A 23,748-nucleotide genomic window follows, 5' to 3' on the forward strand; every position below is an offset into this window, starting at 1 on the left:
GAGCAAACATTTGTCAGGTACAAGTACTGAAAGTTACCAATTTTCGCGTATTTAATAACATAAACAGCACTTCCAGTGAATAAACAATCGTGGTACTCGTTGCACTAAAATCTGCTCTTGTCTTCATACATGTCTGCACGGCTCACTCTTGCAGCGTTTACCTGGGACAATACGTTCACCTTCCTGCTCTGTCATCTGAAGGTGGGACCCCTCAACGCGGCTGCGCAATGGGAGCAGGGGGCGGGTCAGCAACTTTAGCAAGAAGCCCCGATCCTGCAGCCAATCACCAAGCGACTAATGAAGGGAAATTGACACGCGTCCCTTGGCCCCGCCTACGCCCTAAGAAATCAGTGGCTGGCCGGAGTTTTGATAAGTTTAAGGAAGTTCACAGTGGGAATATCCCGGCCGCTCCAGCAGCTCTGACCCGCAGCCAAGCTACCAATACCAAGCGGAGCTGTGCTGAAGGAACCCTCCGTCCCAGTGATCACTGGACAGCGGCCGCCATGCAGTACCAGCACCCCAGCTCCTCCGCCATGAGTGTGAATCTACCGCTGTACGCGCCGACCCCGATGCAACCGGTGCATCCAACCCCATTCTACATCGACGACATCTTGGGTCGCAACGGGACTCCTCACACGACCCCGGTGACCCCCGGACCGGCCCTGCCCTCCCCAAATTCGTCCTTCACCAGCATAGCTTCCCCGTACCGGACTCCGATCTACGAACCGACTCCAATCCACCCCGCCTTTCACCACCCAGCCCTGACACCGTATGGCAGCAGCGCCTTCTCCGGACCCTTGTACCCCTTTGCCAGGACAGTTAACGACTACACTCATGCATTCCTCAGACAGGACACCCTGGGTAAGAACCACTTTAGTTCTGATCTCTCCTCGTTGCGGTGTTTCTGATGTAAAACGAAGTTCTCTGAAAGTCGATGCTGCTTTAGTTAAGTTGCAGCAAGTAGGGAAATTCTGCAGCAGGAGCGGGTTGTTTCCTATTCCGTTTATATATACTGGGTGTCGAGAAACCACAGTCATCGAGTAAATTCATTTTACTGCTGTAGCTAATCTGAATTTCAGGGATACAAGGGCGGACAATCGAATGCATATTTTCATTCGAAGATTTAAGGAGATTGAATCCAGTTTGCAATTCCATTGCAGTGCTAATTCCAATCTGTTCTGGGTTTATAGAATGATAGGTTCAACTACAAATTTCCAAACTACCGGGTATCTCTGATGCATTGTAGAAATCGTCCCGTGATGTGATTACAGATTTCAATGCTTTCCGTTGATGTAAAATACATTATGTTTCTGCCTTAGTTAACAACCAATATCAAATACTGTTTTAAGGTGAAGAGTCGAAAATGAAAGAGCTATATTTGTATTTTATTATTTTACACAAACATTCTACCAGCAAGCTCCCTTGGGAGAAGTAGATTGTCAGAAATCTTCACCGTACCCAAAACTGGTTGCAAATATTTTACTTGATTTTCAAGTTGTTGCCAAATCTTATTTTTAAATAACATTTAACATAATAAAGTGCCTAAGCCGATACATGTAGAGGAGATCTGCTTTTTTAAAAAAAAATCCTTTTGCTGATGGTTCATCCTCTGTTGAAATAGCACCTTGAGCTGGTTTAACAGTCTGTGCTCCGAAAGGCTGACCTTTTTCCGTTCATACAGGAAATCTTGAGTTCTCGATAGGAGTAAATCTGGTTACAGAGCTGTTAAATGTTTTCCTCTCAGTCAGAAGCAGACTCTTCCCCGGGAGTCGTGCACATTGCTGATTATTTTATCGACATCCTCAATACAGACATATACAGGAAACACTCGAGTTCTGATAGCCGGGATACGTTTTTCTGATATTGTTCATTTCCTCTGTGCGGGATATGACTTTATGGCAGCTAAAATAACCAGTTGCTTCCTATTTTTGTGGCTGTTTTGTAGCAATTGAAGTGGAGACTGACGCAAGCGAAAATCGCAGAAAATAATAGCTCCATTGAATTTAGGAAGATGTAGTTGTGTTTTGAATCTTGCCGAAGTCCATCTTAAAACGTGCATTAGTTTAACACTCTAGCTGTGGGAATGATCTTAGAAAAGTGAACGATACTTCAGATTTAATGGGCAATTTTGGGTGATGAAATCGGAATAATCAATGTAAAATAATTTGATATGCATTGTGAAGTTAACTGAAATGTTAGTTATATTGCGATCCTCCCTAGTTTATATTCAATCAGACATCACAGTAGGTAGCTAGTTAATGGCCCAACCCGTCTTTACACAAAATCTTTTAATGCACTCCATGTTTACAAAAATGAACTGCTACATAGAAACCATAAGTGGCCTATCTCGGCTTCCTTAACTCATTTATGTCAAGAAGCAGAAGGAAATAACAGCCCTTTAACAAGATAGACCAACAGGAAACAGATTGACGGAAATGTTGCCATGGTCCTGAAATGGTAGGTTTCACACAAGCCTCTTGGCTTGTATGAAATCAATGTTGCATTGTGAGACAGAAAAAGAGACCCCGGTCCATTTTTCCGGGTCCTTGTCCTAACTTGCTGAGTAGCTTTTATGATACTCCTAACCAATGACAACAAAAATAAATCAGGACAAGTTTAAGATTGTATAATTGGGAAACAGGTCAAGTTGTGCTCAATTTAACCTTCTGCGGATATATAATTCTATTTTAATCTGATTGAAAGAAATCAGAATTTTCTTTTTTAATGCAGATCTTTTATTTAATATTACGAATACAATACAAGCGGCCTGATTTTATGACTGTGAACTGGTGAAATAGGATTCAAATGTGATTTTAATTCATTGATATAATTAGAACTTTATGATATGATCCAAGTTTAGCATTCCTATTGTTTCGGTTGATTTTCTAATAGGAAAGCCGTTGATATGGAGCCATTTTATTCAAAGGCCGCCGCACAAAAGAAAAGGAGGACAAGTTCGATTCTCAAACGATCAGACCATTGAACTGGAAAAGAAATTTGAGACCCAGAAATATCTTTCACCACCTGAACGTAAAAGACTCGCCAAAATGTTGCAACTCAGCGAGCGACAGGTACATGAAAACTATACAGTAAACAATTGAAAGAATTATGTTTAAATAGTCTCCATACCTGTGTGTTGTTTTCTCTCATAGGCAAATACAACTACAGCATGACTGCATATGCGTTAATCCTACCAATATAAATATTTTGATAATGAATCTGTTTAGTGACTGTAGGTTTAATATTTTTTAACATTTAAAATACGATTTTAAAATTTCACGCAGAGGCATAATAAGATAATTTAGATAAATGTTTCAGAATATTTTACTGATTTTTTTTGTTTATAGTGACAAATTGTTTATATGTCCCTGTCGCATTTTCTCAGCTTTTCAATCGATAAAGATTTATTTATCTCCCATGTTTAATGTTCTCTTCTCGTTCTTGCGTTAACTCTGGACAGGAAGACGTTTATTAAAATAATTTCAAATACTTTCCACTTTATGGGCCCCAACGCCGGTGTTTGCACTAGGTTTTTTTTGCAAATATTCCCATTGGAAATCTTCGCAAGGTTGTGAACCGAAACTAAGGATGATTTTTTTTCCCCAGGTAAAGACTTGGTTTCAGAATCGCAGAGCTAAATGGCGGCGATTGAAACAGGTAGGGAGATTCTGCTCCCATCTAATCTCTGTGGAGCCCGAGGTTCCCGTTGTTATGGAAATGAGGGATCTTAAATGCCAGAGCCTATTATATTTTGTGTGCGAAAGTAATTTGAAACGTTATTTAACCTCTTTACCTTGATTGAAAAGACAAATAGTCATGTTGGAATTCAGGATGAACCACTGGAGCTGCACAAATGTTAAAAGCGTCTAATGTAGTTCCTATATCAATTATTTTGGCCGTTTCGCTCTCTCCCCATTAGGAATCTTTTAATTTTTCAGCTATCCCATATGTTGTTTGCGCAATTAACACTTGTCGATCAAGGTAACAATCGCCGAATTATCCATATTATTCAAAGAATATTTGTTGCTTCATCGTTGGGCGATTATATGAGTAAACGCATTTATTAAGCTATTGACACGCAGTACTTAAAACACCTGGCAAATTATATTTTCATCTTTAAAAATTATGCCCTTCCTAACGATTTAAACTGGATCCTGTGAGCGGCAGCCCATGCAGGTACAAAACTAATCTAACATGTCGTTTAGGAAGTTTAATCACTGAGTTAACTAGTGTAATGCGTTCGCTACAAATCCATTCATTGCCAGTGGAAATTTTCTTTATTAGCCACTGTTTAATATTTTTGCTTTGTACAGTTTAGAAGGGAGCCCGATCAATATTTCAGAACGACTTCTTTAAAAAAATTCAGAAGAATCTAGATGGCGAAACCAAAGCATTAATTGTCAAACTTGCCAGCAAACTCTTGATTCTCAGGACTTGTCGGACTTAAATTAAATATTAAAGCGAAATGGGGTGCACTTAAATTGGGGAGAGGGAGTGCACGCTGAAGAGTTCTCGGACTTAAATATTAAAACGAAATGGGGTGCACTTAAGGGGGGGGGGGGACGGGGAGAGAGGGAGTGCACACTGCTATCAGCTCAGCTACTGCCTACATCACGTAGAGCAGGTTACAGTTCCAGAGAGTTCTCCGTTTATTTTTAGAACAATAATGTATCGCTAAGGACATTTAAAATGACAAACCACGAGCTTTTAGCCACAGACGTGCAATATGTTCCTGCCGCGGATTGCCTGCGGCTGCAAGCTCGTGGTCTTGCCTATCTTACTCCTGCTACTTCTGAGGTAATAATAGGAAAGGCTTTATGTTTTAACAGGAAAATCCTCAAGGAACGAAAAGGGAAGAATCAGACAATTCGGATCAGTCCGTGGAGAACCAGTGTGAGAAGGGCCGGGAGAGACGCTTGAGTCTCGATCAGAATAAAGCAGTTTTACTAAATGGGTCGCATTGCTCGACGCCCCCGGCTTTTCGGCAAAACGAATCGGAAGTGTCAGACGACAGTGAGGAAGAGGTGGATATAGATGACGATAGGAGTACTTACCCTGCAAATGCACAATAAAAAACATATAGCGACACAAGTCGGTTGGAGAATGGAAGGATAGTGGTTTATCCTTGCACTTTACTGGGAACCGGACTGGTAGGTAGGATCTATTTCCTAAAACCACAAGAATGTATAAGGTGCGATGCCCAGAACCTTTTTTATATATAAATGGGTCAATGTTCAATGAACGGCCCAATATACTATCGGCCTTTAAACGCGATTGAATGCAGGGTTGTGTTGAAGTCAAAATAGCACGCTGTTATATTTATGTACAGGACATAATTTTTGAAATTCGAATATTTTAATACTTGTGTATAGAACGTGCCTTTGTCGTAATATTCCATTTTATAAGAAATTTGTGAGAATAGACAAAGAGTCGAGTAATTTATACAACCACACAAGGCTATGGCATCCTTGTATTTGACCGGTAGCTTTCAGTAAAACTTCGTCCATGGTTATATACCTCATATCCCAAGAGTATTGTGTAGATTATGATTATGTAAATACATGTTTGGTTGAAACGCTCTCGTTAATAAATGCAGAAAGTAACACGAAATACTTATCAACTCGAATGTGTACTTTATTATCGCAAATATACATATTTACTACCGGTGTCAATCACCAGATATTCAACATTTGATCTTGTGTTTATCTTATACCTTGCAATAAACTTATATGAATATTGTACAGTCTTTACATTAGTTCACGCACTCTTGCACTATCACGCGTGCATTTTTGTTGAGAGACGTACAGGTACACATAGAGAGAACCCACGGTAATTTTACCAGAATCAGCGGGGAAGTGGTACTGAGTCACGAGTTTATGAATCAATACACACATAATTTTAGAAAAGGCCCCAAACATAATGTTTGCTGTGTTTATTAACAAGGTGTATAAGATTTATGGCGTAAATAAGCTGGATCCCTGCAATTAAGTAGATGAAAATCATCCTTATTTTACCATGTAAGTACAACGAGGTTTTGTTGTTGGCATCAGATATTGGCAAGTTTTTGACTAATGAGATATATGTTGAATGAAACAAATAAGGCTTATGATGCGAAGGAATGCATTGTATTACTTTAATTCTAACCATGTAACATAATTGATTTTTTTTTCTGTTGATATGGGATACATTAAGATTAGAGTTTCAAGAAATACTAATTTGTTTTCAGTGTAGGTTGGCCTCACTAAGGATGCTTTGGAAAACTGGACGACCTGTCTATTTTCTTGGTTTGTCCAATATGAATATCAATGGTTGTTTTAAAAATGGTTGTTGTAAATAATATTTCACATAAGCCTTTTATAATGAAAACAGTCAAAGACATATTAAGAGCTTTCTATTTCCAAATTTTCATTATCAAGATGTAGTCCAAGCATCCAGATGGCAAAAGAATGAAATACTCATCCCCTTGCTGAAATAGAATCCAAACAGTAGAAATAGCACTGTGCTGACTGTTAATTTTATCAACAGCAAAATATCAGTCTCTATATCAAATTATTCCTTCCTTAGATAAGAAATTATCTGATTTTGTTTAATTTATTTAAATTGAAAAGTGTGTTCCATTCAATTTAAGCAGTATTGATTCAACTCTTCTCTGATATCTTAGGGCATTATAACATATATTAAAATCCATATTTATCAGAACATGATGTCGATGTTCATTACATTTTCCTGATTGTGCCATCCTCCAATATCTTTCCATCAATGTCCAGTTGGGTTAGACAATAATTAGCTGGTTCCATTCTTATTTATCCAATCACAAACCTTCTCTTCCCACTCTTGCTCCATTGCTCCCCTCCTAAGCTCATCTGTCCTTGGTTACATCATCCAAAAATACACCACCATTGACACCCAGCTATACTTTCTCATCACCTTTCCCTATCCTTCCACAATGTTTCAGTCGTCACATTGCTTGTTTAACGTCCAGCACTGCATAAACTGGAAATTCCTCCAAATAAATATTGGAACAAGAAAAGTTATTGTCTTCTGGCCCTGCTACAAATTCCATTTTCTAGCCATTTTTTTTTCTGCCTCAGGCCGTTTGCAACCTTTGTATTTAATCCTGTGTTGGATTTGTGAACATATATCTGTGCCCTCACTAATACTATCTACCCTACCTCAAATGTAATCCCCACAACTCATGTTGCTTTAATCTGCATCTATGGCTTTGTTGCCTCTGATCTGAATTATTCATATGTACACCTACTCAGCTTCTCATCTTCACTCCCATAAATTTAAGACAGTCTAATATATTGTGCCTACATCCTAACTCTCACCCTCTCACACAATTATTTGCTGACTAACATTGGTTCCTGGTGAAGTAACATCTTCATCACTAATTTTATATCCCTCACAGTTCTGCCCTTCCCTATAACTTTCTGAGATACTTGCAATCCTGCATTTCCATCATTTTATTTGCTCTGTTTTGTGACCATTGCTTTGCTTGTCAAGGCCTTAAACTCAGGAAATTCCTCCCAAATCTTTGTAATTTGGTCTCTCTCTCTCTCTCTCTCTCTCTTCTTTTCTAAAGACAACTTAAACTTGCCACTTTGATGAACCTTCTGGCCATCTGCTCTAGTAGTGTATTTTGGTTAATACTGCTTTTGTCTATCACACTATTAATAGATTTTGTTGTAATTCTTTCTTTTAACCCATTTCTATTTTGCAGATAGTCATTGGCATTTTATGTGCAGAGGACACTTCAGGTTGCAATTAAAACAGAAAAGTCTGGAAATACTCAGCAGGTCGGATAGCACCTGGGGAGAGAAAAACAATGTTAATATTTCAGATCATTAACCTTTCCATAGAAATAGTACTGTTGAAGTAGTGATGTTTTGTGAGGCTAGTTTTGCAGACAAATTATTTTGCAGCTAGAATGGCTACTTTATCCTACTTCGCGGAAAAGGATGGGAAGGAACATGGAATGTTGCCTAAATTATAAGATATGAGAGAACATAACCATGTGCAGTCCCTTGGTTAATGAGAAATTCATGAGTAAGCTACACTTTCCAAGAATCAGCAAGAGCCTGTCTGTACTGGCTTGACCTGCAGTCAGTCACAAGGTTGCCTACTGCAATCAATGTCTGAACCTTTTTGTCTCTGATACATTAAAGGCTACTTATATTAAAAAAAGTAAACAGTGGTAGCATGAATGAATCTCAGTTCGTATAGATTTCCTGCAGGTGACAGATGGACACCCTGTAACAACAAACGCAGTACCATTTTCATAGAAGCAACCTGAGAGAGTTTTGTAGGATTCCTTAAGGTCATAGTGTCTTAAGATGACTGGGCTCTCCCTTGTGCTCTTAAGTCCAAGACTTAATTGTCATTTATCAAAATTCATCTATTCCTATCACCATCTTCATAGAGCTTCACTTACTGCTGCCTGCTTTCATGACAGTGGCCACGTGCCTTTCCTTTATGATAGTCCTTCATTCTCCCATTTTCTTATCCTGGAAAATAAGTACAAGTCTGGCTTCTTGTGGACCGAGCTAGCTGACTGCAGTCCTAATTAAGATAATGCACCTAATTAACAGGGGTACAGTGAAATCTATGTTTCTCTCAGAACTCAGTTAACTCCACAGATGCTAGCTAACTTGTAAGTTTCCAACATCTTCTCAATTGTGATGTCCATTAGGTCTAAAACACTTCTCCAATACATGCTAGACAGACTGCCATATATCATCATAACTTGGTGTTTGCACAGAGCTTTTCTGTGGAACTGGGTTTCTATACAGCTGGCAGGAGAACAGATAAACATAAATCCAAGGACATCAAGAATGCTTGTGGTCAACAGCCAGAAATGTACAGCAAGATCTGATTAATGAAAGAGTCCATCTAAAATGACTCCTTAGCAATAACAATCTAGATTACTACCCTCCCAGTTGCTTCACCTACCAAGTTACACCCACAGTCCACTCCACAACTTCAGAGATCTTTTTGCCTTTGCTTTCAATTTATGTAGACAATACAGGAAAATTCTCCAAACATAATGCAATTGAAATGCCAGCTCACTTTATTGTTCTGTAATTCTGACTTGCTGTTGACTTCTACTCTTGGTTGCCTTGCTGTATTGCCCAACCTGAAGTATCTACAAGTGCTCTTTCAGTTGGAGCATAAGAGGCAATTGGTTACTTTGTCTCCTGAGATGGTGAGAGTGAAGGTGTAACTGCCAGCATAAGTGTAAAATATTTTAGCAACAGGTACTCTTCTTTGGATAGCTTTGCATTTGTCTGGAACTTCTACAGATGTGGGTGATGCATAGAATTTTTTTGTCATCCGGAGAAATAATAATATTATTCAAACCCCAGTTATTCATAGCCCTTGCTATTAATAACTGATCAAAGTGTTCTTAAAGATGTCTTCCCCCATTCTACATCCATCAAAAGTCTGTCTGCTGGATGTAGAGAGGGAGACGATATGTTTTAGAAAACATTGAGCATTTGCTCCTTGCATACAGATCTCTGGTTGGCCAACATCAATAGGATGGTGATGTAGAGCAGCCAGGGAAGGAATGGCATTTTTTCAATAGGTTCAGGCACTTCAAGCCAGCCCCAAAGAAGATATAATTCTTCATCAACAAATACATTAACCACAAGAAGAAACATAGGAGTGCTGTGAGCATGGAAACTGTGAAGGAGCAAGTGCTGGAATATATGGAGTACAGCTCTCTAGTGGATAGCTAACCAGACCAATGACTGTGAGTAGCCCACCTAGCCTATGCTGGATATGATGGTCTGCATCCCAGACTCTTCAAGGAAGTGACTGTGGAAATACTGGATGCATAGTTTGTAATTTACCAAAACTCCATGGATTATGAAAAGGTCCCAGAGGATTGGAAAGCTGCTAAGCTCATGCCACTATTGAAGAAAATAAGTTAGAAAGCAGGAAATAATAGGACAGTTCGCCTTGCTTCTGTTATTGGGAAAATGTTGGAATCCATTTTCAGTTTCAGTAAACTTGGTTGAACACAACCTCCAATGACCAATCCAAAAGCAAAGATATGCTGCCACTCTACTGACTGTTCTTTGGTTACTGGCAACCTCAGAGTGACACTTGTTCCTACTCTTGGTACAAAGTGCAAGTACCTTTACATACCTGCACTCATTTTGACAATAGAGCAGTGACAAATAGGAATCTCTTATTTCCAACTATGCAGTCTCCTGGGAAAGTTAAAGATACTTCAACCCATTTAAAAAAAAACCTTTAGGTAATTCTTCTGTAACCCTCCTCTCCTCCAACCCAAAAACACACAACTCTTCATGGTAAGCTCCAGGAAAATTGTTGAATGAGCAGCCAATTGCTCATTATCATCTTATAGGACTAAATGTGCTCCTCCATAACTGAAGATTGTCATAAGACTGCACATTGAAATGAGCCTTCTGCTTTTTGAAAAGTTTGTCTTTTTAAAATGTGCAGACAGCAATATACATTTCTGCATGTAATCTCTCACATAAAAATGGGAATCAGAGAGATTTGCTGGGTGCAGAAACACTTTGAAAAAAAATCTGGTTTATATTTACATATACAGTGGCACGCAAAAGTTTGGGCATCCCTGGTCAAAATTTCTGTTACTGTGAATAGCTAAGCGAGTAAAAGATGACCTGATTTCCAAAAGGCATAATGTTAAAGATGACACATTTCTTTAATATTTTAAGCAAGATTACTTTTTTATTTCCATCTTTTACCGTTTCAAAATAACAAAAGAGGAAAAAGGCCCAAAGCAAAAGTTTGGGCACCCTGCATGGTCAGTACTTAGTAACACCCCCTTTGGCAAGTATCACAGCTTGTAAATGCTTTCTGCAGCCAGCTAAGAGTCTTTCAATTCTTGTTTGGGGGATTTTTGCCCATTCTTCCTTGCAAAAGGCTTCTAGTTCTGTGAGATTCTTGGGCCGTCTTACATGCAGTGCTCTCTTGAGGTCTATCCACAGATTTTCGATGATGTTTAGGTTGGGGGACTGTGAGGTCCATGGCAAAACCTTCAGCTTGTGCCTCTTGAGGTAGTCCATTGTGGATTTTGAGGTGTTTAGGATCGTTATCCTGTTGCAGAAGCATCTTCTTTTCATCTTCAGCTTTTTTACAGATGGTGTGATGTTTGCTTCTAGAATTTGCTGGTATTTAATTGAATTCATTCTTCCCTCTACCAGTGAAATGCTCCCCATGCTACTGGCTGCAACACAAGCCCAAAGCATGATCAATCCACCCCCATGCTTAACAGTTGGAGAGGTGTTCTTTTCATGAAATTCTGCACGCTTTTTTCTCCAAACTTTCCTGCATCCTCACCACAAAATTCAGCATCAGAAGTTTGCAAAGGAACATCTAAACAAGCCTGATGCATTTTGGAAACAAACCCCGTGGACTGATGAAGTTAAAACAGAAGTTCTTGGCTGCAATGAGCAAAGGTATCCACAATGGACTACCTCAAGAGGCACAAGCTGAAGGTTTTGCCATGGCCCTCACAGTCCCCCAACCTAAACATCATCGAAAATCTGTGGACAGACCTCAAGAGAGCACTGCATGCAAGACGGCCCAAGAATCTCACAGATCTAGAAGCCTTTTGCAAGGAAGAATGGACAAAAATCCCCCAAACGAGAATTGAAAGACTCTTAGCTGGCTACAGAAAGCGTTTACAAGCTGTGATACTTGCCAAAGGGGGTATTACTAAGTACTGACCATTCAGGGTGCCCAAACTTTTGCTTCGGGCCCTTTTCCTTTTTTGTTATTTTGAAACGGTAAAAGATGGAAATAAAAAAGTACTCTTGCTTAAAATATTAAAGAAATGTGTCATCTTTAACGTTATGCCTTTTGGAAATCAGGTCATCTTTTACTCACTTAGCTATTCACAGTAACAGAAATTTTGACCGGAGTGCCCAAACTTTTGCATGCCATTGTATATTACATATTGCATGAGTTCAGCAGCGATATTTTTCAGAATCTATTGTTGCTTGTAATCAATAAGAAAACAAAACTGCAATTGCTGGAAATCTGAAAAAGAAACAGGAAATGCTGGTATTATCCATTGAGTTGAAACGTTAACTCTGATTCTTTCTCCACAGATGGTGCCTGATCTGCTGAATATTTCCACCACATTCTGTTTTCATTCTATTTTTGCGTGTACTTTTCAAACCGACGCGCCAAATACTAACGTTTCCCGAATTACAAATGCAAACAGATCAATTTATATTGGAGTTTGAAACAAAACAATAGCTACAGTGCAGAGATTGCTATTACTGTTAATATCTACGTTTATTTGAGTTATATTTTTTCTAGCAATCTGTATCGAACAGACGTCAATGGACCGATCCACTTAAAACTTAGTAAAGAGCAAACATGTTTAGCATTCGTTGAAGATAATTAGTAGCAAAATGTTTCATTTTTTACTTTTGTTTTGTTGACGTCCGCGTGTGTGTTCTGTCTTTGTTTTCGCAAGGACTCTATTTGTAAGAGGTTAGTTTTGCTTGAAGTTCGAAGCTTCAATGTCACTGCAGAAGGACCAAGTTATGCCGGGTTAAGTAATTCACAGACATCTCGTCCGGATAGTAAAAGTACTTAGCATTCTTACCAGTTTAAAATTACTTAAAATTCTTACCAGTTTTGCTTTAACCGAATGCTACCATGAAGTCTAACAATGTCACTTCTTACAGCAATAACCGCATTATGCTCTAAAATGGCAGCGTTTTGACAGTGACTTTAACATGCATGCCATAACGAGGAAAGGTTCTCTATAAATCAACTTTAAGAATTAATGCAGAAATTTGTTGAGACTGTGGCTTGCAGAAATAAATCTGTTCATAGAAATTTTTAAAAAGTTCCACAATCTAAGAAATATTTCATTCAACATTAATGTAGATGCAGAGCAGCACGGGACACAATCTACAGAAAATAAAGGATATTCCGGATATTCTACTCTGTACGAATTACAGATTACCACGGATGTTCGACAGTCTGAGCTATTGATGAATTTACATCACATTACATTACAAGCGATAGATACGAATGGATATTTTATTGAATATATTTTGTAGTACTAAAGACAATTTCATACAGAACGAATTGCATGAGATGGTTACCGGTAGCATTGGCGATGGTGTGCAGAACAGAGCGTACAAATGCGAACATTGCAGTGCAAAATGATAATCGAATTCAACAGAATTACCATTCACAGGCGATCCTAAACAGTGGGATCTTATTGTACTTTTGTTTGGTGTTATATAATATAGATGCCAAGTTATGAAATGGGTTTGGAAAGGAATAAGTAATGCATTTTTAAATGAAGGAAATGCTTGGCAATGTAAGGATATGGATTGCACTATCCATTGGATGTTTCCTAGCACCTGACGTTATTAAATGGGATTATTTGAAATGAAGACGAATTGATGGAAGATAAATCCATGATATTGGTCTACTTACCACGGCAGTAAAATGTAAATAGCTTTATATATACAGCAGTCTGCCAATATTTCAACAATCAATTCTGTTTCGCTTTCTGTAAAGCAACGGAAGCTTGTCATAATCTTATTTTTTTCTCGTGCGAATTGAAATCAAGCACCTATCCCGATGTCCCACACGGTAATCAGCTACTTTATTGTTTTTAGTTTCTCTATAACATGCACTACCTGTAAAACACACGATGCTGGAAGTCTGAAATAGAAACAAACCCATAAACCTTGAAAAGCTCAACAGGTCAGGCCATGCCTACCGAAAAATACAAGGGAAGTTAATGCGCCTGATGCATGTTTTTTTTACTGTTGTGGTAGCAGTTCAGGCAAATTTGTATGGAGTGAAGTGAGTCTGCCAATGATTGTCACTTTCACTGCAATAGAAACATATTTACGTTTTGGCAATCCAAAATCATCTCTCTCTTTCGCTGAGATAAATTATAATAATCTTGGTCTCGGGAGTTGGGTTATCACATGTCGAAATTAGATGAAAAATCCAGAAATCATTCCAACAAATCTGCAGGATGGGAAAACAAAGGAAAATAAAAATGCAAACGTCAATTGGGTAATTAGTGATTTGGTGAAATCATTTAATTTCTCACAGCATGTTGATAGTTGGCTGTTGTGTTCACTGCAAGGACCATACAGGTTGTACAAAGATGTGTTGAATTGGCTTACTGTTATCGACCCCTGCCATTACTCTCACTGTCATCGAACTTGAACAATTGCACTTCTATTAACTATTCAGTCGATCTGATTACATTCTGAGAAAAAAGAATGATCTAACTGGGGAAATATGTTGGATCATCCTTTACAACAGAGATTGTTCCATGTATTAACGTTTTCGATTGCTGTTGGACTGCGATGTTTCGGAAAGATTAGAATAAATACAAGCAAGTACACCGTTGTTGGTTAAAAATTAATAGAATTACATATGTTATCTAATACAAAATGTTAGATTACTGATTAGCAGTGAGTTGTTGGACTTCATAATGCCCATTACTAATGTTGCGCCTGACGCTCCTGTGTGCAGACATCGGGAGCTGTTTGTTTAAACACTATCCTTGAAAAGCGCCGTGCTCAATAGCAATGAAAGCCCAACGAAAGAATTATCTAAAACAAAATCAATGCATTACAATTCCAAGATTTATGATTTTGAGCGGGTATAGGCACATTTCTTTACAAAGCACAAAGGTGGGCAGATTGATAATACACAGAAAGTAAATTATAGAAATTGAATTAAAGGATATTAGTGAGACATATGAACTTCATCTGGTTTACATACAGCATAAGGACATTCCATTGTTAAGATCTATTCTCATTGATCCATTGTTGCTGAATGGTCAATAAATTGAAGATTGTCCTTTTTTTTGCTTTAGGATTATTAAATATTTCTTTACAACTAGGGGTAAACACCTGGTTCTGACAATGGGTAAAAATGCATTTGCTAACTGCTTTGCTGCTGCATCGGCAGGATGTAGAACATCTACTTCCACAATATACCTTTCACATTTATGGCTGCTGGTGATTTGCTAAACTAACCATTGTTGCAACTAATCATCAGCTCCATAACGCTACCCATTTGGTTCCTTGCTAAAATGTTCATTTGTAATTTATGTCAACCTTCCTTTCCCACACTTTTTTCACCCCATTCATGAATTCTTGGCTTTCTAAAGGCAAGTGGATTTAATTTTGTTCACTTTTCTACTCCAAGGTTGGTCATTAAGGTTAAAAAAAAAACTCTCAATTGCTCAGTTGTAATTAACCATTTGCATCAACATAAAGTGTTAAACCTGCTAGATATGTCAGATCTTCTTCTTCCCTGTATTCCATATGAACATATGTATCAACATATGATTTAGGAAATGAGTAGACCACATGCCCTTTAAACTTTTTCTACCAATTGTTACGGATTAGGTTGCTATTTGGTGAATGTCCCTTTAAGACATAGTACAGTAGTGTGTGTGTGAGAGTGAGAGAGAGAGAGAGAGAGAGTGTGTGTGTGTGTGTGTGTGTGTGTGTGTGTGTGTGTGTGTGTGTGTGTGTGTGTGTGTGTGTGTGTGTGTGTGTGGCGTCATTATGACAACAGGAGATAACGACGTGCTGACGTTTTGGCATTCAGAAAAGAGGGAGAGGAAGAGAGAGACACTGCCTGCTGGTCTCTGTATCGATGGATGAAAAACAATGACTGCATCTGTCACTACAATCCACTTATGGATTTTTGGAATAATCCAGTGGAGTCCACTTGGTTGTTAACCTGTAGAAAGAAACAGGTATTTCTGTGGATGGCCATGTCGCGAATGCCTTTCGGGGTGGCAAATACTTCAGAACAAAGCTGTGGAGATTATCAGTGTCATATGGGTTCCATTGTAGAACATTTGGATTTTGTAATTTCTCTCTCTACATTTTTCTCTTCAGTCAATGGTGGTTTTGCAAAAGCCTTTGCTCACGTTTCACCTTATGGCTTGCTGAACTGAAATTTGAGAACTATTCCTGGACTTGGAGTTTGGGAATTTGCCACACACACACACTTCGGGTTCAGTTTTAGTGGTTAATGTTTAATATCTAACATTTTTATTTATTTTTCTTTCTTATTATCATAAGTAGTTACTAATAATATAGTTTCTAACACTTATACATGACTCGGTGTGTTTCTTTTGTTGCTGGTACATAACACAATCCATAATATCATGGCTGATCTCATAGGAATCTCAATTCTATACTTCTATCTGCTTGCGGTAGTCTTTGCAGTCTTTCACCTCCAGCTCACTGGTTCTAGTGATATTTTTCCTATCTTCCTCTCGATAAAAGTACCTGTGTTGTCTTTTCTTCCTCTCTTTCAGTCTACATTATCTTCCTGAATATACACTCATGCTCATGTTATCCCTATGAAAGGTGATTTGTTTTTACCCTTATAACTGCTCACTGAAGATCATTATTTTCTAAAATTATGGAAGCTTCAATTAGCTGTCAACATATATATGGACTTTGATAAAGTCAAAGACCTCTTCCACTACCTTGCCTATATTGACTCAGCTCTTGATTTCCAGTGAATTATCTCGCATTTATTGTATCTCACATTTCATTTGACAGTGGAGATTTTCAAAATATTTATATTCATATTCATATGGCCTTTTACCAATTACACTGATGCCCATTGGAAGTTTCATTCCAAGCATTCTATTGGCATTACAGTTTATAGTTCATCCTGTAAATTCAATTGTTTGTCATTCCTTTACAATATTAATAGATTCAGATTACATGCTCTTAATTCATTATCTCTGGTTTTCATATGTGCAATTACTAAATCACTATCTGCTGCATTTTTTTTTATTCTTGGAATGTGAATCTTACTTCTTTCAGTTGTTCAAAGATGGTTCTTGGTGCCTCTTTCTGACCTGCCTGTTGCATATATCTTTTATCATTGATGGGTCACTCTAGTTCTGCCACCATTTATTGGCTTTCTTGAAATCATTATCTCCTCTGACCTCAAATGGAACTCTCACACATCCCCAATTGCTAAATTTTTGTCCATAAAGCTTAATTTCCTCTTTTGTCCCAAACATTTACTTTCAACTCTCTGTAACCTTCAAGCCTGTCCAACCTTTATTTGTCAGAAAGCAAAATGAGCCTTCTTTAACTCTGTCAATGAATCATGGCTCTCTCACATTTCTCTCTTTTGCAAATTTTCTTGAACGTTGACCATATTAATATTTACAAAACAGTGCTTAACAAAACCATTATATCTTTCTAAGCTAAAATATAACTTCCTATAAGCTCTTCCTCTTTTCTACATCCTCATTATGTTGAAATCAAGGCTTGTTAAACAGTCTCTCCCTTGAACATGTTCTTTCTCTTAAAACCGTGGTTGTTTTTCCCTCCCTCAGTCTTTCCTTCCGCTTGCAGTCTTCAGATTTTTGAAACTAAACTTTGGCTTCACCAGATCTAGACTTCCTTATTTGTCTCATCTCCTTTGCTTTTTTTTGCCACAGAGACACAGTCTTTTACTACTTGGTCCTCAAGCTGCATGTCAAATCAGTGGAATAAAAGCAAACTGGAGTAAAAATGAATAAAGTAAAAGGAAATTACATAGTTACCATGATTTTCAATCACCCATGATTTTCAAATGCATTTTGCACTTGCAGAAATTGAATAGATGGACTTTTTAAAATTTCTGAGCATAGCAATAACCTGACTTTTCTTTATTGCTTTGGGGAAAAGAAACTTCTGCAATCTTTCCTCTTCACCCCATATCTCCCAGAAGAAGGCATAATAGGAAGCTAACCAGCAGATGTTTCCAGGAAACCTATTGAATTAGATTACACAGATAGCAAAAGCAGCTCCATTGAACTTACTAACTGAGACTCACATAAATCAATGACGTTGTTACCTCTTTTGCTCCTACATGCACAAAGGGATAGATTCTGAAATGATCTGAAATTATATGTGTAAGTTGAAAAGCATTTTTTTCAGAGAAGTAGATTTGAAAGTGAGTCCCAACTTTCCTACAGGGTAAAAATTATATTTTTTCAGTTTTGAATATATTCAATGGTAAATCTGTGATAAAATGGTAAAATTCTAAATATGCATAACCCTCTAGGAGAATAATTTATTCCTCATCTCCATTTTAAATGAGTGACCCTTTCAATGAGTGACACCTCCATCTCCCCGTCCCACCCCCACCTTCCCACAATGAAACCATGTTCTCTCATTCTAGAAGAAAACTAAGAAAACTTCAGATGCTGAAAATCTACCTTGTTTTTGAATATATTCAATGACTCTGCTTTCACAGCTGTAGATAGAGAATTCAGTTCACAGCCCTCTGAGAGAATTTTTAACCATTGTAGCTGATTATGGAATAAATACTGACTTGTTTACCAGGGTTATCTCCCCATTTCTTAAAATACTGCTATGGGGTTTTTTACACCTCATCGATAAGATGGCACTTTGACAGTGCAGCACTGGGGCATAAGACTAGATTTTTGTCTCAAGTCTCTGAAGTAGAACTTGAACCTGAGCCCTTCTGCAAACATGTGTAGCAGTATGCGGAGAACGTATGTTATACGTCATATACGGAAAGTCCATGATGCACTTGCACTTGATTGGCTCAAATAAACATGATAATTTAAGGTAATCAAATTGAATCATAAATAATCTGCAGTAATTTTACCAATCATGAATTATTAAACTGTTTCATTTTAATCATTAATTAGCCATGCATACAACACCAATTAACCAGATCACATAGAAATTAACTGTACATTTATTGTGCCTAACTTGACACTTAGATGCAACTTATTGCATGAAAATAAGAAGTTAAATGTTTTCTAAAATCTGAATAGAACTATCCAAAATTAATTTCTATCTGGAGCTGGTGTCCATCCATCCAGGTCCTGGGGCTTGTATTTTGCTCTGTTTGCAGAGCTGATTCATTTTTACTTCTGAATTTTTCATGGGTTCAACACAGACACAAAATTAGTAACACTGCTCCCTGTCCAAATTTCTGTTTTGGATCCCTAACCAAGCATGAGGTATTAGCACCTTTCATAACTACTTTATATGACTCAGCTCTGGGTCATCTCATTCTTAAACCATTCTAAGTCTGATTCCTGGCAGTTGCCTCTCCATACTTAAATTTTATGAAGCTTCTGTATCGCCAGTGATCTTACTGAAATGATAGCTCTTAGTAAATAATGGTGGAATGTTGGAATGAAAAACCAATGGAAAATTGATCAAGTTACCTGAGCATTTCTGTCCCTAAAAAATGGCAAGCAAAATTCAGCTTGTTAAAATCTATTAACAAACATCCCTTGTAGCGAGAAAATGAATAGTGTACTTTATTTTGGGCCACGTTCTGAAAGGAGAGAAGTATATCAAAGTATCAGCACAGCAAAAAGGAAGTGAAAAATAGATTTTTTTTGTTTGAGGGCCTGGAGGATTGTTGAGTCTTATGTAACACAGAAGGAAGTCATTCTATCTATTTCACTCATACTGGTTCCTTACAAAAGCCATTCGTTTAGTTCTGATGAAAGATCAGTGGCCTGAAACTTTGCTTCTGTTCCTGTCTCCAGAGATGTTGCCTGACTTACTGAGTACCTCCAGTATCTTTTCTTTTTATTTCATTTTAATTTAGTTCCCAGTAGCTTCTTAAATTTTTCTTTTCAAAATATTTATTCAATTCTCTATTAAGGATTCAGCTTCCATTATTGAAAAGATTGCCCAACCGGCTGCTTCATAAATAACCTTCCTTCCATTGTAACGTTAGAAATAGGGATGATTGCACAATGTTCAATTCCATTTGCACTCCTCAGGAAATGGAGTAGCCCATGCCTGCATGCAGCACGACCGAGACAACATTCAGGAACGCACCTGCCTGACAACAAGAAGAATGAATCTAACTACCTACCCTTGACATTCAATGGCATTACCATCACCAAGTCTCCCACAGTCAACTCCCTTCTGGTCAACATTGACCAGAAGCTCAAATGGCCTAAAGACTGTGCTTACAAGAACAAGTCAGAGCCTAGATGTCCTGTGGAAGGTGATTCACCTCCTAACACCCCAAAGTTTTTCCACCACCTACAATTCAGGAGGTGACTGCCCTCTCTTCCCAGCTCTGTCATGGAAAACAATTAACAGATTCAAGAACGTTCTCAAAGCCTCCTTGAAAAAAAATGAAATATCCCCACAGACTGTTCAGACACCCTGGCCTACGACAGAGCCTTTGGGTTGGTATTGAGAATCATTGCACACAGACGCCCAGCATAATTGGTGGAAGGAGCGCGCCAACTCACAAACTACAACCCACCCCCACCCCCTGCCAGGCCCCATCCGTGGAGGAGTCTGTGGTTCCCACATTGGCCTCATCGGTGACCTCAAAAGCCACAAACCAGAGTGGAAGTAAATCATTCTCATTCCCAAAGGATAAGAGGAAAAGAGCAAAAGCCTCCTCTTCCCTGGATGAGTGCAGCTCCAACAACCCTGAAGGAGCTCATCACCATTAAAGGCAAAGCAAATTGTTTACTGGAACCCCATTCATTCCCTCTGCCATGGTAGTGTGTACCATCAATAAAAAGCACTCACCTAGGCACTCACCTTTCAAACCTGCAATTGCAACCATAAAGAAGTAGAAGCACATAGGAATGCCACTCCCTGCAGGTATCTTGACTTGGAAATATAACCTTCCTTGTCATGGAGCCTGAATTTTGGCTCCTGCCCAACAACACCTTCACCGAAAGAACTGCGAGAGCTCAGGAGGGTGACTCACCATTATCTCCTTGAGAATGGACTATAAACACTGGCCTTGCCAGTAGTGTGCACATGCTGAAAAAAATGAATAAATAAAACAAAACTCCCAAGTTGTCATGCTTCCCTTGAACTTAGTGGCCTCACTCTATACCTTCCTCTGCCTCTCACTGGTCAGGAAATTGGTTAACACCTTGTTGGTCATTGCTAGCTGTCAATGATCCTTAGTGCACTGATGGTGAGTCAACAGTTCCATAGGGAAACATTGGCAAGCTCCAACACACATAGCAGCGTGGTTCTTACTTCCCTGCCTGTGCATCACAAAAGTGGGCACAAATGAACTCTTGCTGAAGTCCTGGACTCAGCACTGAACCCATTGTGCAGGCCTCCCATTGTTGTTCATCTTGATACACTAGTGAACTAGAATTCCCACCTCCTTTAATACTGGAACTCTGAGCTTTTCCCTAAATACATCTTGAGACAGGTATTTACATCACTGACTCTCGTTTCATCATCTGACCTCCTGCCTTTTCATATCTGCATCTTTATTGTCTGTTTAAATGATCCCTAATTATTCTTCAAACAGCCTTTTGTGCTTGATCTCCATTATTTTAATAACTAATAAATGTGTCTAAATAAGAAGGAAAATGCAAATATTTCTTATCATGCTTCTATGATCTTTTCCCTTCTTTTTTATTCATAACAGTATTCTGGTCATTCATCTTCACCTCCTGGAAAATCCAGGTTACTGCTATGTGTGACAGTTATTTAAAATTTATAACATTGCTGTGTTTATTTTAGTTTTAGAAAGCAGCCAAAGAAGGCACAGCAACAGTAGGTGAAGTAAGGAATATGAATCAGTAATAGGTGGGCCCGAGCAGATTCAATAATGGATTAAGTGTTTCCTGCTTTAATGAACTTCTCCTGAGAAAAACAGGACAACTCCCTGCAGCAGACACTGGCTTCAAAACTGAGCTTGGATAACAAATCCGTACAAAAAATGAAGTTTTAAAACCATGTTGAAATTCACTTCTGATTCCTCAATTAGGCTAGCCTGCTTTTGATTTTAAACAGAAATGAATAGTAAGGTTTTTTAGCTGGATGAGAGATTAAATGGACTCTGCCTAGTATGTAATGTGATGCTGCCATCAGATAACATTCATAAGATAATTTAGGAATTTGATATATAAAACTTACAATGGGTACAATAATATGAAAAAAATGATGCTGATGTGGCAATGAAACTATAGTATTAACTTTATCGTAAGCTTTGCTGCAAGAAATTGGCTTGCTTCCAAGATAGTAATTACCAAAGCACCAGTATGATTAGCAGGTAATAGATTTTAAATTTTAAGCCATATGTTGATGTTTACCGGTTATTTAACACATATGAAAAATAAACAGTGTTTTAAGTACATGGTAACAACATAATAGCATTAACTACTTGTTAAAGGCTTTTGCTTTGCATCTTATCAAAACTTTAACTCATTAACTTCTGGTTCTTGTTGATGTACTGAAATAAAGTTTGCAATAATTTTGACTCAGGATCTTTGTAACTGGGAACAAATTAATCTTGGGTAAATGCACATGTTGACGATGTTACAAAGTAACGCTGTTTACTTGAATCATGCATTGAGACCACTGATGGAAATCACTTTGAGCAAAATGCCGAGCAGTTTCCCTCATGATAGAAGGATCTCTGGAAAGCTCTTCCAGACAGTTCTGAACACATTGCAAGTGTAGTGTAGGCTACAGTCAGGACAGGGTCGGTGTCTGTGCCCTAGGCAGTGAAAGGTCTGTAGGAGCAAGGATATTTGAAATTGGAACATAGATGTACTCTAAATCTATACAAGAAGAACCAGAGATGTTCTCCAACCTACGTTCTTTACTAAATTTTCTTGAAAGCAGCCCTTATACTTTGGGTTGCACACTGTAGGGCTTGTCAATTCATGTTTTTATTTATCATCAACAATTTATTGTAATGGAGAATTTTTACATGAATCATAAAATTGCTGCTCAGTGACAAAGGGAGAAAAAATCTTTTTGTCATTTGCTTTCTGATTCTCTCTCTCCCTCTCCCTCTCCCTCTCCCTCTCCCTCTCCCTCTCCCTCTCCCTCTCCCTCTCTCTCTCCCTCTCCCTCTCCCTCTCCCTCTCCCTCTCCCTCTCCCTCTCCCTCTCCCTCTCCCTCCCGAACCCCAATCCACAATTGGTTAGTTACTTTGCTTCTCATCTCCATCGATTACATGGGGTAGGATACTGGTACTTGTCTTCCTGGCATATCACAGTCCGACTTACCATCAGCAGTTCCACTTGGATATTACACCTGCAGTCAGTAATGGAAGTTACAATGTTCAACCTCTCTTGTTCATGTACTTAATACTATTGCCATCTAATCATATATTAAGCAACTGATTATGTTTCATGATCTCTGTCCATGTATGGTAGCCATAAAATCAATTTATTTTGGGGACAATTCTGCAAGACAACATGATAGCAGAATAGATTTAAAGAAGAGTGGGAATTTCTTCAGACATAAAATGGAAAGTGTTGTCCTGCAGGGATCTCTGTTGGGACGACACCTAGACTCAGAAAATGGAACCAAGTTGTCAAAATGTGCCAGTGATATGAAGAAATTGCTTCAGTCTGTGGGCTGAGTTCAGAACAAAGGTTTGTAAATTGAAAATAATCACCAACAAATAAAATCGCTCATTTAGAAGGTATTACTACACATGATTATTAGCATTCTCTACTGCAATGGGCTCTGGATGCACAGTCAATGTTTATGTTCAATTCAGAGATCCATACATCTTTGGATATGAAGGGAATCAAGGCATGGTGTCGGGGTGGAAAAGGCAATTAATGTGAAGGATCAGGCATAATCTTACTGAATTGTGCAGCAGACTCAAACAGCTGTATAACCTTTTCCTTCTGATCTTCTAATGTTTTTATATAACAACGCTATAGGTCATTCAACCCAGCTGCTATGTGCTGATCTTTGCATTCCCACA

At 38.4% G+C, this 23,748-nt stretch overlaps 1 protein-coding gene across 1 annotated transcript; it reads left to right on the forward strand.

Moving 5' to 3' along the window:
* Positions 1-340: 340 nt before the first annotated feature.
* Positions 341-5,712, forward strand: hhex (hematopoietically expressed homeobox). Its single transcript, XM_052027471.1, has 4 exons — positions 341-861; positions 2,893-3,071; positions 3,607-3,657; positions 4,830-5,712. Exons 1-4 carry the CDS (start codon positions 504-506, stop codon positions 5,070-5,072), a joined length of 831 nt encoding a protein of 276 aa, XP_051883431.1. The 5' UTR covers positions 341-503; the 3' UTR covers positions 5,073-5,712.
* The last annotated feature ends 18,036 nt before the right edge of the window (positions 5,713-23,748 follow it).

This window comes from Pristis pectinata, chromosome 12 (genome assembly GCF_009764475.1).
Source record: "Pristis pectinata isolate sPriPec2 chromosome 12, sPriPec2.1.pri, whole genome shotgun sequence".
NCBI lineage: Eukaryota > Metazoa > Chordata > Chondrichthyes > Rhinopristiformes > Pristidae > Pristis > Pristis pectinata.

Coding starts and splice junctions, on each gene's coding strand:
- hhex (XM_052027471.1), top strand. CDS start 504: ATGCAGTACCAGCACCCCAGCTCCTCCGCCATGAGTGTGAATCTACCG. Junction 862..2,892: donor CCTCAGACAGGACACCCTGG/GTAAGAACCACT, acceptor ATTTTCTAATAG/GAAAGCCGTTGATATGGAGC. Junction 3,072..3,606: donor TGCAACTCAGCGAGCGACAG/GTACATGAAAAC, acceptor TTTTTTCCCCAG/GTAAAGACTTGGTTTCAGAA.